General features: G+C 35.5%; 1 protein-coding gene across 1 annotated transcript in view; it reads right to left on the bottom strand.

The window, feature by feature from the left end:
* The window catches only part of Su(var)3-9 (Suppressor of variegation 3-9), a 210,852-nt gene that overhangs the window by 130,668 nt on the left and 64,243 nt on the right, over positions 1-15,941 (bottom strand). Inside the window, exons 3-4 of the mRNA XM_090390180.1 lie at positions 15,650-15,763; positions 3,776-3,907 (exon numbers count right to left, since the gene is read on the bottom strand). Of these exons, the coding sequence (XP_090246306.1) occupies positions 3,776-3,907; positions 15,650-15,763 (246 nt within the window). The remainder of the gene's footprint in view (positions 1-3,775; positions 3,908-15,649; positions 15,764-15,941) is intronic.

The raw sequence follows: 15,941 nt of genomic DNA, 5'->3' as shown, positions 1-15,941 counted from the left end.
CACTTCCATAAGTCATGGTGGGGAGTATACATTGATTCATTATTTTACGTTTCAGACAAACTGGGATATTGCTCTTCAGTATGTGACTATATTTCCTGAATGCTATCCATCCAAAATTTATTCTTCTCTTGACTTCCAGCCATTTATCATTATTACAGCTAATAACTTGTCCAAGATAAGTATATGACTCCACCTTCTCAATTACTGCTTCTTCAATCATTATGTCCCTTTCTGTGGCATACTTGTTCATCATTACTTTTGTTTTAGCCATATTCATCTTTAGTCCAAAATCCTTACTAACTGTGCATAACTGATTAAGATTTTCCTCTAATTCTTTGGGATCGTGGCTTATGACCACAATGTCATCTGCAAATCGTAAATGGTTTAGGTACTCTCCATTCACACTGACTCCTTTCTGTGACCAGTCTAATCTTTTGAAAGCTTCCTCAAGGGCAGCAGTAAACAGCTTCGGAGATATTGTGTCTCCTTGTCGAACTCCTTTCTCAATTTTAAATTTCCTACTGTCTAGTCTAATAAAAGAGGTAGCGTTCTCATATATTTTCTTCAAAATCATAATATATGGGGTATCTATGCCTTGTCTTTCCAGTGCCCGAAACATTGCCTTATGCTGTAGGGAGTCAAATGCCTTTTCATAATCCACAAATGCCAGGCATAATGGTGTTTTATATTCATTTGCTTTCTCCATTAGCTGTGATATCATGTGAAGGTGATCCATAGTTGAGAATCCTGTCCTAAAGCCAGCTTGCTCTTTCGGTTGATTCTCATCAAGTATTCTTTCTAATCTGTTAGTAATGACCCTTGTGAACAACTTGTAGATGTGGGATAACAAGCTAATTGGTCTATAATTTCCAATTTATCTCCTTTCTTATGCAGCAAAACTATGGTTGCATTATTTCACTGCTTAGGCGTCACACCTTTTCTAATGCATTTTGTGAAGAGCCTTGCCAGTTTTTGTGTTATGTCTCTTCCTCCCAATTTTAACAACTCTACAGTAACTTCATCTTCCCCCAGGGCTTTCTGATTCTTCAACGCATGTTCTACCTCATCAGGAAGAATATCGGGTATATGCCATCAACTGTGGGAGCCCTGCTTGCCTTTATGCTCAAAAGTTTTAGTAATAATCAGTCATCTGTAATTTCGAAATAACTAATTTCACGTGGCTGAGCCTAATTCGCACAGCCTCTTCTCAGCATGAATGAACTTTCATCAGTAAAGACAGATGGTACCTATTCAATTCATCAGCAACATCAGCTGGGTTATCTACGGCTTTCCCACATCCAGTACACGAAATCCAATCTGATTTGTTTTCTTCTTCTTTGTATTCATATACATGAAAGATTCCTTGTACCCATTCTAGACACTACCTCACAGAGTAGAAACACCAAAATTATACACTAGCTGATCCAGATGCCTCCTAGAGAGTTATGAGTAGGTTCCATCTGGTGAATTATCTAGCAGGCAGCCTGCGAATAGTGTTTTAGAAACGTATCTTCGAAATGTAAGGAAGATCGGATGTTGTCACAATGTCCACCCTAACCTTAAATGACATTGATTATATTGCATGATGGAAGAAAGATGGGGGTTGTTGGAGTTTTACTCTGGAGACTAAACATCATTGTGACAACTTCAAGCCTCCAATAACCAAAGTGGTGGTATTTCACTGGTTGATGAGAGCCATCTACCACCTAATTAAGTGCAATACAGTTACAGTGTATATTATAAAATTTTAAAATGTTGTTTTTTAATATTCTTGTTAAAAATCCTATAAATATAATAAACCTCAATACATCATTTTAAATAATAATGAAAGTTTGTTTTCTAAGCTTGCCAAGTGCATACCAACACAATAACAGTTCACCAACTGTTTATCTATCTTTGTGCATCATAATGAAGTTTATAAAAATAATAATTTAAAAAATAAACAAATAAAAAATACCACCTCTCTCTTCACTGAATTATTTATGACCAGATATTCACCCGGACTATAATTCAACTGCATATTTAATACATACATCTTTTGAGAATGATGGGAAATTATTAGCAATTAGATGTTTGATAAATGGAACTAATGATACGCATTGCATACACAACAAAAAGCTGAATGACAAGTGAAATTTTCACTTGTCTGTCTCAGAAAGAGTAAGGATGCCATCAGATTTTGTTTACTCAATCTCTTTAAAGCTTTAAACACTTCAAAAAGACTGTTTCACAGATTTACAGACACTATAATCTGTAGAACTGAAGTCTTTGATGTTAAAAGTACTCTTCTGTGCTACTGACTAATCTTGTTGCTCTTCTTTTCACTCATTTAACAAATCAGCAATGAAACTTCTAGATATGTATGTAATACATGGTACAGCCTAATCAATGCCATATAGAAAGGGATAACACCTTTTAGTCCCTACTATACAGGCAAAATTCCTGTATATCATTGACAGAACCCAATGAGCGATTCTAGCAGCCTGTTAGGGTTGCTAGGATAGTTTATCCTCCATTACTTGGAAAAAAATCAATTAAACTTAAAAAAGACTGGTAAAAATACAAAACTGGAAGAGTGTGAGATATGAAAGTTTAGTTCAGTTCGCAGACAATATACATTTTCCTAAAAAATCGATTCAATTTGATTAACGTATGAAAATTAAAAGAAAAAGATATTCATCCATGGATAATCTACACAGATGAGTGGGAATTTACCATAATATTAAACTACATCTTTATGGACCTTTATTTAATGGATGAACAAAATTTGACTGGTACCATGACCATAATGGTCATGGTAAATAATAGCATATTTTTATTAATAACTTTATTTCAGTGTTTCTAATACATGCATATACGAAGTAACTGCGCAAATGGTCTCAAAAAATAAAACTTTCAATTTAATGAACATTCAGTAATAGCAGAGCCCCCCCTTCCCCTATTAGTTTGTAAAATCAAAGGTTTACTGTAATTTTAATCCACAATTGATTATGTAACCCTCATATATCCCAATATCTTAATGGGGATATTAAAAGGTGCATAACTCTTCAATATAAGTCCCTTACTAGTTTGGCTGTGAATGATATATGCAAAACTGAGCCAGTGCACAATAAAAAAAAAAAAAAGAAAAAAAAGATCATAATGTAACTTATATGGACACGTATATTGTGATGTAATTTCATGTTGTCTGCTGTATATTCCTTGGATATACTCCTTTTATTGGTTGCACAGAAAAGAAAACACCCGTATTTATAACAGTATAGCATGTTTAAGGTTATTACTAAATTTTCCTATGGCACTGACTTTGCCAACACCCCATATAAATACTTAACATTTACAATGCCAGCTTTTCCAATGACCTTTTTGACTCAGGATTGAAGCAATCTGGACTGAAAAAGGCAGAGACATTTTTAGGCTTTCTGCTCACTATTATTGAATTAATCATCCTCCAATGAAGGTTACTTGACAAAATTATTTGGTTTTTATTCTGTCTAACTAGAAGGGAAAAGTTCTAAAAATAGGGTGGTTTTCCCTCCAAGTGGATTAAAAATCCAATGCCACATATTTGTGAGGATGCAGTGAACATGTTAAGGAACTGACGTTCAGTACTATAAAGTCCTAAAGTTTAGGGGCCTGTCGAACTCTTGTGCAACAAAAATCCATGCGATAGCTAAGCTAAGAGGTCAACAATCTGTATATAATATGATACAGACAAATTAATAGGAAAGTATTACATAATGTCTCCTAAGCGACTTTTTACACTTATAATACTTACTATGATTTGTGTATTGATAAGAAGCGGCTAAATCTTCATTTTGGGATGCCAATTTTCCATTAACTTGCTCTGTAAGTGGATTCATAACAGCAATAAAAGAGGGGCTCACTTTCTCCTGAATTGTTTCCTCCACTGAAACCATAATGAATATTTAAAATTAAATTTACATACATAAAAGTTGGGAGACAATGAGAAATTTACATCCTCTTTCACTCAAGAGCTTCAAATGAAAAATTTACACTTTATCTTAGAGATATTTTTTCCTTCTCAACACTGAAAAATTTGGTTAAATATGTAAATCATTAATCTAGCTCATTTATAACCAGTAAATAAAACCACGGTATATATATTAATAAGATACTGTGTCTCAACTGAATTACTACCTGAAAAGAGTAATAAAGGTTTTCTTAATACTCTGATGTCCCCAGTGGCCAGAAGTTACAACTTCGTTATAACTGCTTTTTTCCAGGCAGCTGATAATAACAGCTCCAACAGTTAATGTGCTGTCCCTTTTGTGTCTGGACATGGTCACAACTTCAGGAAAATGGCCTGTTTGCTTATATTCTTTTTCTCTGTGTAAAATATAAACACAAACCACTCCTTCCATACTACTAGAATACCTACAGGTTTCCCTTGAAACATGAGATGTGCATTTTCACAATTTTCCACATAAAACACCTGAATTGGAGCAGTGTGGCATTAGAGGCAAATTACTGCTGTGAATAAAAGGTATGGTTTGACTGAGAGAAGACAGTGGTTATCAATGGGCAATTCCACTAATAACAGTAAAAAAAAAAAAAAAAAAAAAAGTTGCTTATATTATGGCACAACCACCAGGTCAGGAGTTTACAACAAATAATGAATACATTCTTCAATCATATTCAGCAGTCAAGGGCTTGAACCTCAGTCCACTCAAAGAGCACGTGCTACTGCACTCTCGCTCATGACCACTCGGCTACATCAGTGGTACAAGAAGACTGCGCTGGAGCCAGTGTTGTTTTCTATATTTATTAATAATATTAATGCAGACATATCAGGCCTAATAAGTTTGCATATGATATGAAGGTTAGCAGAATAGTTAACGAAGTAATCAGGTTATGCTACTGCAACAAATTAGGCAGATGGGCTGAGAATTGGCAATTGAAGTTTAACATTAAAAAATGCAAGGTATTGCGTGTGGGGTAGCAGTAATCCCACAATAGGATACCAACTGTGTGGTACCACACTCAAAATAGTAGAGAATGAAAAAAGACCTGAGGAAGGGTAACTGTACAGTCAGGCATGAAGTTCTCTGAGCAGTGCAGACACGCTGATAGGACAGCTCGTGGGGTTTTGTCAATGATATAACAGGAATTTTGACAGCAGGGATAAGGAGGTGATTATCCCACTGTATAAGGCAATGGTTAGGCCACACAGATGAGAAACGAGAATAGTGAAAGGAACAAAAGGGTGCTCTTACTAAGAATGGCTTCAGTTCTGCAAATTGCAGGGTCTGGAGACTAAGCACCTATGAGGAGATCTGACTGTGGTGTTCTAAGGCATTGAATGAACTGAGTAAGCTCAATGCTGATGATATCCTACCTCTTTTTCAAACTTTTCAATGTAAACGAATTTCCATTATACACTGTAATGGCAATAATATATGTGATTACAAATTTAATGCAACTTTTTACTGCAGCTTATACACTAGGCTCACAGTCAACAATGAGCTGTGAAATTTTTACAGCAGTACATGGTCACCATCTTGCAATGCATATACTAGTGCAGAGTTTCCCAAACTTTATCTCACAATACATTTACGGAACACTTTTCATCTCACAATATATTTACGGAGCACTTACAAAATGCAAGTTTAGTGGGAGCCAAAGAAATATTTACTAATATTTTATTACATACGACGCACTGTGCATCAGGAGCATCTTTATTTCCAACACACGTAAAGCCAAAATTCAAACAACTGTCATTATACTTTCATTTTAGTCTTTTATTAGTTGGTTCCTGTTTTTTCTCTTCAGATTTTTGGGAAACAAAAGGCTGCGATTGTTCATCCTCACTTTGAAGTGTGACAATACTGTGTTCGTTTTCATTGACCACAGTTGCAATACTAGAAGTACTTGCTTCTCATTTTAAAGTTCTTTTTTCAACCACAAATTCATGGTCTTTTATTTTAATAATAATATTTCGAAATGCTGATAATTATCAAAACGAATTTAAACAAGGAAGTGAATTTAGTTATGATATCGGTTCACTTCGCCCCCCCCCTCCTTCAATCCATGTACTCTAGGCTAAATCGTATACGAATGGCATATTAGACCACTACATTGCTACTTTTTTGTAGATGGCATTACCTCTACACATACTTTTCTATGCAAAGCCCGCCAAAATAAAGTGTTCTGCAGTCTACTTGATTATTAGTCTATGCCAGTATATTAATAACAAAAAAAAAAAAAAAAAAAAGTTAAAAATTATAGTGATACAAAAGTGGTGTACGCTACAAATATGCAAAATTTATTTTATATTTTTAATTATTACGATTTTTTGCAGAACAATTGTTCACATATCATGGAACACAGTTTGGGAAATGCTAGTGTTTGCAAACATTACCCCAAGACCACTCGGTCCTGGGATAATGTTTGCAAACCTCCAACTAATTTTGAACTAATGCAAACATGCCAGCAACACTTTTTTAAACTTTTCAGAGCAATAAAAGCTGTCTGAAAATTTCTGAAAAAATGTTTTTGAACTGTAATGAAAATACAGAATGTTTTGGTAAAAATCTTTGAAACTGCAGAAATATTTTTAGAACTACAAGTTATTAAAACATTTCCTACCCAGACTTAGCTTCATGTGATTATCACATGGAGTTAAGCATGAAGATAACTACACCGCTCATAGGGTAGATCCTTATGAGTGGTGTAGTTATCCATAGGGTAGATTGAAATCACTTATTGCTAATTTGACTTCAGAAAAGAGACCTTCACCTGTGGTAGTCCCGTGCATTGATTTTAAAGCAAGTAAATCTTCTCATATTGCAAAATTTGCCATTATTGCAAATACAAATATAGCCAAATGTGCTGTATTTGCTATATCTGTTGTTTCATCTAGATCTATGGAATAAAACAAAAATTCTGAAGCTGCTTGTTTCAAGAATACTTGGATATCGTTAGCCATGTCTTTTGTATGGTCAGAAAATGTCCTCGTGACAGGGGAGTTCCTAGGGAAGGTGGCGCCCAGGTGCCAATCGCAATTTGGCACACTCCCTTTAAAATTTTCTTCATATGTGTATCAAGTTTCACGTTTTCAGGCGCCTCTTGAAATTGTAGCCCAGGTGCAGTGCACCTTTTTCACCATTCGAATGGCCTGCCTCGTGATAAATAATATTTTCAAACAACTTTACTTTTTCCTGAATTAACATTTCTGCAACAGCAACTATTCACTCTTTAACAAACTTGCCTTTGATGTGTGGTTTGTTTCTTTGCAATTAGCTCAAACACTTCATAACTTGCTTGCATTGCAGATGTATTTTAATGAATAAAATGTCTTTTGAAAACAGATTGCTGTTTGTATAAAAGTTCTTTTAAAAATGTTGGCTTGTCTAAATGCAATCTCTTTCAATTTTTTGTATTCCTTTTGCTTGGTCAAATAGTGGCGTTCAAGATTGTACTTTCGCCTGCAGCTCTTCTTTTATTATTACTAGTCATTGCAGAAAGGGGTTACTTTTATCTACTTTACAATACTGACTTAAATAGAACTAAGAAAATGAACCATAAATATTACCAGCATTCAAAATTAGTGCACTTAATTTGCAGTGATGTGTAATGATGTAACTGACAACCTACCAAGACAAAACTTAAATCATCCATTACCAATAACAATACCTGATAAGACAGAGACAATGCATGCAAGTGGTTTGGGGGAGAAACAAATGCTAAATGCTAATTGCTGTAATAATGGTGTGACTATTATGTCATAAATTCGTATGTATTCTTTTTTTTTTTTTTTTTTTTTTTTTTGATTTGGAAGTTGTTGGCGCATCGGCTTCTGTGGCCATATTGCACCTCCCAAGGTTTTTGCAGTACTTTGATCCAAGCCCGAGGCGGGAATCGAACCCGCGACCTTTAGGTTGCCGGGCAGGTACTTTACCCACTCGGCTAGCCGGTCGGCGTATGTATTCTGACTCATGATTAATGTCACTAGACATGCATTATAACTAACAGAAATTTGTTTATGGAGTGCTTAAAACAACTTGTATTAAATGACTTTTTGCCTGTTTTTTCATATGGTATTTTAGAGAACTTCGTCAGCAGGCAGTTTCAAATTTGACTGGGGGCCAAATTTTGCCCGTGGACAAGGTTCCCCACCCCTCTTCTAGACCTAAATAAAGTATTCCAAGTGTAGTCTCATCATTGTCTTATTATACACAGAATAGAGAGATATTCTTCTCCCTACTTACATTGATTTACACTTTTTGGTTTACACTAACCAAACATGAGGTCAACCTCATGTTTGGTTGTCTCAGAATTCCCAAGTCTTTTTTTGTCCTAAACCATCCTTAACTGTCCCTCCCAAACAAGTCTATAAATTATTCCTAGGCTTCTACTCCCCAGGTGTACAAACTTGCATTTAGTAGCAAGTTGCAATTTTTTAACGATATTTGTAAACGGTTCAAATAATTTTGAAGCAACACGGCATGGTTCATTAACCACCTTCCCATCATTCAAATCACCAACAAACACTGTACAGGTGACCTCCGCTTAATGCTGATAATTCGTTCCCGAAAAACAGTGCACTAAGTGAATCAGCACTAAGCTTGTTTGTTTGTTTGTTATTTGGTTTTTAGAAGCATTAGCAACTAAGGCCATATTGCTCCGGGGATATGCAGTGGTCATTCCCTGAACTTTCCGCATCCTCCATATTTGGCGGTCATGGGCTCGAACCCTGGTCTAATCAAGAAGTGTGTGTGCTACGCACTTCTGCTCCTGCCCACCTGGCTACAGAAGCACCTTCAGCACTAAGCGAGCGCTGTATTCCCGTAATGTAACATATGTAGTTGTGAGTCGCAGTCTATGCCATAGGATATTTCCATCATTCAATGCCATCTATGCCGCAGTCTATGTCATCATTCAAGTCACCAGCAAACACTGTACAGGTGACCCCCGCTTAATGCTGATAATTCGTTCCCGAAAAACAGATCGCTAAGTGAATCAGCACTAAGCAAGCGCTGTATTCTCGTAATGTAACATATGTATTTGTGAGTCGCAGTCTATGCCATAGGATATTTCCTAATCAATAATAAACGGTAGCGAAAAGATGCACAAATATCGGTCAAAATATTTAATATTAAAAAATTTGTACATATAAAATATTCTCCATTACATACATAAAATATTCTCCATTACATAAAATATTACTCCAAGACATGTTTTTTTTGTTTTTTTTATTCTTTTGATATGAAACTTCTTTTAGGCATTCGCTTCCAAAAAATTCCTGTTTCACGTATGTTAAAAACTTGTTGAGAAGTTTAACACCACTCTTGAATAATTTTTAGAAGTTCTTTTTTTGAAAGTTTCGGCTCCTTCTTGATGTGCACTTGCGGCTTCTCCCTGGATTTTAAATCTATCTTACCAGCCCTACTAGCTTTAAATGGTTCCACATTTTTTTTTTTTTTTTTTAAGGTGAGCTTCTTCAGACCATCATATAGGCTAATCGCTTTTTCTTTAATAATATTTAACTTAACGGAATTGTGCGTTGGATATTATCTTCAATAAAATTATTTAGAAGTATCTCCATTTCAATTATAATAGCTGGCCTAGTTACTTGCAGTGGGACAGCTGTCTTTCCCACTGCTAAAATTAATTCTTTATTTTTTATAATTGTTCTTACCAGTGGAATCTGCCAGTCCTAAATTACTGCACACATCCACTTGTCGTTGAACAAAATCGATTCGCTTCAAAACGTATAATTTAATTTAATTTTCAAATTCAGTATTTTTCTTACCGTAGCAGGCTTCGTACTGCGTCCAGACGTTGTCCCTTTTTAATTCTTATCCGCCATTATTCATCTTCGAAAATGTAACTGTGCTGCATTAATTATGATACAATGTTCGAGTAGAGTAACAATGTCTAACACTGTACCCGAGTGATGACTAGACTTCGGATAAATGCATATAATGCAAATATTACAAGCAATATACTTGATCATTTTTTTTAAATATTGATCTCGGAACTACATAACAAGTCACCATAGTGCAATTAAATTAGCGTGGGAGAAAATTTCACTGAGTGTGGGAAACTTTGCTTTTCACGCCAAAAATTCAATCCAATCTTTTACGCTGGTAAAAGAGCATTATAGTGAGTTGCGACAGCGTTAGAGTGAGATATAGGTTATAATATAAAAACAGCGTTATAGCGAATCAGCATAGAGAAAACCACGTTATAACGAGGGCCTGCTGTACTCCTTAATCAATATCATTAATGAAGATTAAAAATAAAGGGGGACACCTTGAACTAATTCCTGAATGACTCTACTTGTTAAGCTAGTCCACTCTGAAGAGTACCCATTTATAACTGCTTTAAGTCTTCTGCCCTTCAGCCAAAAAAAAAAAAAAAAAAAAGTTGTCATAAAATGTTAAGGCATTTTTTTTTTTAATCAAGGTGGTGGTCATAAAATGTTAAGGCATTTTTTTTTTAATCAAGGTGGTGCTCTTTAACCTTAGATTCAATGGCTGACCACAAATATACTCACTGATCTAAAGTTTCTCCATTCATTTAGATAGTCTTTTATGGAGCAGAAGATAATCTCTTTTATGATCTCAATAAACATTACACTTTATTCCTTATTTTACAGAAAGCTGATTGTTCTTCATTATTTCCTTTAAAATGAGTTCAAATTCACTTTCAATCAAAGATATGTTATAAGGTACCCATTCACCTATTAAGATGAATCTGACCTGAAGTGGACAAGTTTTGTTATAATAAGCTTGTACATAAAGTGTGCAAAGATATAAGTAATTTTTTTCATTAACGTAATGCTAGTGTGACACTTATTTTAGTGTTGGTCTACTTAATTACCATTGTGAGTTCCTTCAAAAACTTCATAACAAATTTTTTTCATGTGTCTCTATTTGAATTTATGTTGTCAGATAAAAAACTTATGACAGTTATCTTAATTTTATGTCATTAACCTTACTTATTCACTTTTTTATTTTTATTTTTTTTTTGTAAAAGGTGAAATAATAAACAAAAAGGGAACCAAAAATGTTATTAAAATGGAGAAGCACCATTAGGGCTAACCAATGGTACATGTGCATGAGAAAATATACAGCCATTCCTAAATAGTTTATACTACATTTTTATTATTATTATTATTATATATTTTATCATGTCATAAACAAATTGTTACTGTACAAATTTTTATTTCAGAGCAATAAGACAATAAATAAATAAATGACTGAATAGCCAAGGCCAGAAGAGTTGACAACTTCACTCAAACATTTTACTGCAGCAATATAATAGTGCAGCAGGTAACAAATTTCTATATTCATCAATGATATTGATGAAAGCGTATCAGGTTTGATGTCCAGGTTTGCAGATGATACAGGGGTTGCCAAAGTGGTTAATGACCGGAACGACGGTATGCTACTGCAACAGAATCTAGAAGAGAGGCAAGATTGGCTGAGAAATGGCATTTGAAGTTTAATATTGACAAATGCAAAGTACCGCATATGGGTAGCAGTAACCCCTAGAGTAACATACTGTGTGGTACTACACTCAAAGTAGTGGAAAATGAAAAGGACCGGGGTAATTGTGCAGTCTTATATGAAGTTCTCTGAGCATTGCAGACAGGCTGCCAGGACAACTCATTGGGTTTTGTCAATGATAACACAGTAATCATTGCATGGATAAGGAGGTGATTATCCCATTGAATAAAGCAATGGTCAGGCCACATCTTGAGTACAGTCAGTCCTCGTATAGCACGATAGTTGTGTTCCTAGAAACCCTCGTGCAATGCAAAAAGCCCTATGGGAAAAATAGGGTTAGGTGCCGACCACCCAAGATTGAACACACATTTGTGACCAAAACATTACCAAACACAATAAATAATCATAATAAAATATGTATTTTATTATACGTATTATAAAATACGTATGTTATTACGACTATTACGTAATAAAACATTGCTAATGCTTTTGCTTCTATCGTAAGCAAACTTGTTTTTTGTTTGATTTTCTATCCAAACAGATGACAGCTGTTCCATCTCTTCCAATTCTTTGTGTCTTAATCTAATGGATTTTAATTACACTTTGAGTTGTTCCTGCTATGAAAGTTGTTTTTATTTTCTCTGCATTCTTTCTAATTCTCGGCATTGCCTCATTTAGGTCTGTAGCACGTGCAATATCACATGACCTTTCATTTCGCTCAAAGCGTTTCACAATTTCATATTTTTCTCTATCGACAGAGGCGGACTGGCCATAAGCCTTACCAGGGGAAACCCCGGTGGGCCGGAGGCCGGTGTGATTTTGGCCATAAACCATAGTATGAGGCCACTATAAATTTTCCAGGGTAAGAATTTTTGACCCAGTCCGCCTCTGTTTATCGATATTGCTTTTCTTTTTCTCTCTGAATCTGCAATGTCTTCACCAGGACGCTTCCTTTCCACATCTTTTAAGTATTTTACTCATTTTTAGGGAATAAAGCACAATTACAAAACGAGGAGGCACACTTGATACACATACAAAGCTGCGCGCGTGTAGCAACTGAATAAACAACACCGTAAAGGCAGAGATTAACACCTCACATTTTACTAAGCACATTTCTAGGGGTTACTACCATAAAACAAAAACAATTTCCAGTTGCGTTTCTGCTAGTGGAATCTGTTATAAACTGGTAGTAAACTCAATCTAATTTCATTTGCGATTATACTGATAGCTGGAATTGTGTGGGTTTTTACGTTATTATGGTGAAATAAATACAAGAAATGGCAGTTTACAAGAAACTGCCATTTCTTGTAAACACAAAGGCGAATCGTGCATAAGTGAATTCGGTTCGTGTTATATAAGATATCGTTCCCCTATTTATAAATCGTGTATGATCGAATTCGTGTACTGTAAACACGTGTTATACGAGGACCGACTGTACTTCGTACAGGTCTGGAGGTCACATTTGAGGAAGGATGTACAGCTGATGGAATGAGTACAGAGAAGGACAATGAGATTGGTGAGGGAAACAAGGGATGATGCAAATTGCATCATCCCTTTGTTCTGCAAATTGCAGTGTCTGGTGCCTGCAAATTGCAGGCACCTGCAAGGTGCTGATGGGATTCTTCCTCTTGCTCAGACTATACACGAGGAGACAAATTTAAACTGAGGAAGGACAGTTGCAGAATAGATGTGCAGAAGTTTGCCTTTAGCCAGGGGGTGGATGATTGCTGAAACAAACTTCCATATGTTATTGTGGAAGTTAATTGCTTAAATAAATTCAAAGAAGTAGACAAACTATTGGAAGCAAGGATTAGGTGAAATGGAAGGTGTCGCTCTCCTTTTTTTGGCTGATGCTGTATAAGTTTGCTTTCGTGAATCGTTTGTTGCCACTACTAATGTTGAAGTACAATGGGCAGAGCATTTTTTTTTTGTGGCAGAATATGGGCTCGATCTCACAATATGAAATTTGCCTATTACCCTAGGACCAATGGCATTTAGAAATCAGTGAACTGAATGGGAGTTCTCATATAATGACAATGATTTTCAGTTTTCAACTGCATGCATCTCTAGAATTCATATGATATAAATTTTGTAGAAATGTTGGAAGCACTTGGTATTAGTAGGAGCTTTCATACAATTCTCTGTACAAAGGCTGACTGGCAGCTCAAGATCAATCACCAGGCACTCCTCTACCTACTAATGCAATAACAGGTAGAGGAGTGGAGAAACTTAATGAGAAGTAGTTCCAGAGTAGTTCCTTAATGAGTAGTTCCAGGGAAATTAATGGAGGCACTGGTTAAAGAAGCATTGCAGAATCATCTAGACAAGACTTCAGTTATAGCTCCGACACAGCATGGGTTTGTTAAGGGGAAGTTTTGTCTGACTAATTTGATTGGATACTATGATATAGTCACAAAGGAACTGGATGCAAAGAATAACTTTGATATCATATATTTGGATCTTAGAAAAGCCTTTGATACTGTTGCACATGGAAGACTGCTGCACAAATTGTGCAGTGTGGCATTGGAGGCAAATTGCTGCTATGGATAAAGGGATGGTTGAGTGGAAGAAGACAGAGAGCGGTAACCAATGGACACTGCTCTTCATGGATTAATGTTATTAGTGGAGTCCCTCAGGGTTCAGTGTTAGGTCCATTGTTGTTTTCTGTATTTATAAATGATATTGATGATGGTATATCAAGCTTAATGTCCAAGTTTGCAGACGATACAAAGGTTGGCAGGGTTGTTAAGGACACTAATGACAGTACACTGCTGCAACAGGATCTAGAAAAGTTTAGCAGATGGGCTGAGAGGTGGCAAATGAAGTTTAACATTGACAAATATAAAGTACTACATATGGGAAGCAGTAATCCCAGAGCAACGTATCAACTCTGGGGTACTACACTGACAGTGGTGGAGAACGAAAAGGACCTGGGGGTAATTGTGCAGGCAGATATGAAGTTTTCTGAGCAGTGCAGACAGTCTGCAAGAATAGCTCATGATGTCTTGTCAATGATATACAGGAATTTTTCTAGCAGGGATAAGGAGGTGATTATCCCCTTGTATAAGGCAATGGTCAGGCCACACCTTGAGTACTGTATACAGGTCTGGAGGCCTAATTTTAAGAATGATGTAGAGCTGTTGGAACGAGTACAGAGAAGGGCAACAAGATTAGTGAATGGAACAAAAGCGTTGCTCTTACGAAGAAAGGCTTAAATTTTGCAAATTACAACGTCTGGAGACTAGGCACCTGTGAGGTGATCTGATTGAGGTGTATAAAGCCTTGAATGGTTTGAGCATGCTCAATGCGGATGGGATTCTTCCTCTTGCTCAGAATAATGGCCTGAGAGGGCATAAATTCAAATTGAGGAAAGACGGTTGTAGGATAGATGTGCGGAAGTTTGCCTTTAGCCAGCGGGTGGTTGATTGGTGGAACAAACTTCCACCTGTCGTTGTAGAAGTTGATAGCTTAAATAGATTCAAGGCAGAACTTGACAAACATTTGGAGCGAGTGGATGGGTGAAATAAGGTTTTTTTTTTTTTTTTTGGCTGATGCTATATAAGCTTGCTTTCTTGCATCATGTGCCTTTGCTAATGCTAAGTACAATGTGGGGAAACTTAGTGAATACCGTTTGATGGCTCAGGGTTATTCATTATATCTTAAACTCTTCACTATCATAAAACAGCCACCACTATGGCTGTACCAAACAAATATCTGAAAAAAAACCAAAAACTGCTATCACACAGTTTTATTACCCTGCAATAAAAGTATTCATATATTATTAATTTGTTCATGCAAAATGAGCCTAAAAAAGTATTTTTTATTTGAAGACAAATCTATTCTTTGACATATTAGTCATACTGAATAATGAAAACAGTAAGCATAACTGTGCACAAATTATGCAGCAGCAAAGTTCTCATTAGAAACTTTCAAGTACTGTTACTTTTTTATATCAAAAAACACTATTTACTAAAAAATATTTTATTTCAATAGTACACAGTACTGGCTTAATTTTGATACCCTGACAGGAAAAGGTTTGCCACTGCTGCCAAAGGACAACACACAGAATATAGATGATTTTATTCATCCATCTGGAGGCAAAGATTTTAAATGATATAATACTATTTAATATCTTCTATATATTCACTATTTAATATATTAATAATGTCACTTACATATTGTATATTCCTCATGTGGTATTTTCAACTTCCAGTATGAAAATACAGAATTTTCATTTTCTTGACAGATTATGACAATATTTTCCATTTTCTCTTGAATCATTTCTTCCACTGAAAAAAAAAATAAATAAATAAATAATGTGATCTTCCCAGTACAATAAACACTGTTCACTAATTTTATATATTTTTTCCATTACAGCAACAGATGAACTATTTTAAAAATTAAATAAAACATAAGTTGGTTTATGTTTATAAAAAGTGAACTATCAAAACAAAGTTGTGGAAAGGC

Source organism: Mastigoproctus giganteus, chromosome 2, assembly GCF_048544385.1.
Source record: "Mastigoproctus giganteus isolate SK-2022 chromosome 2, ASM4854438v1, whole genome shotgun sequence".
Lineage (NCBI taxonomy): Eukaryota > Metazoa > Arthropoda > Arachnida > Uropygi > Thelyphonidae > Mastigoproctus > Mastigoproctus giganteus.
This window is presented reverse-complemented; position numbering and strand designations above follow the sequence as displayed.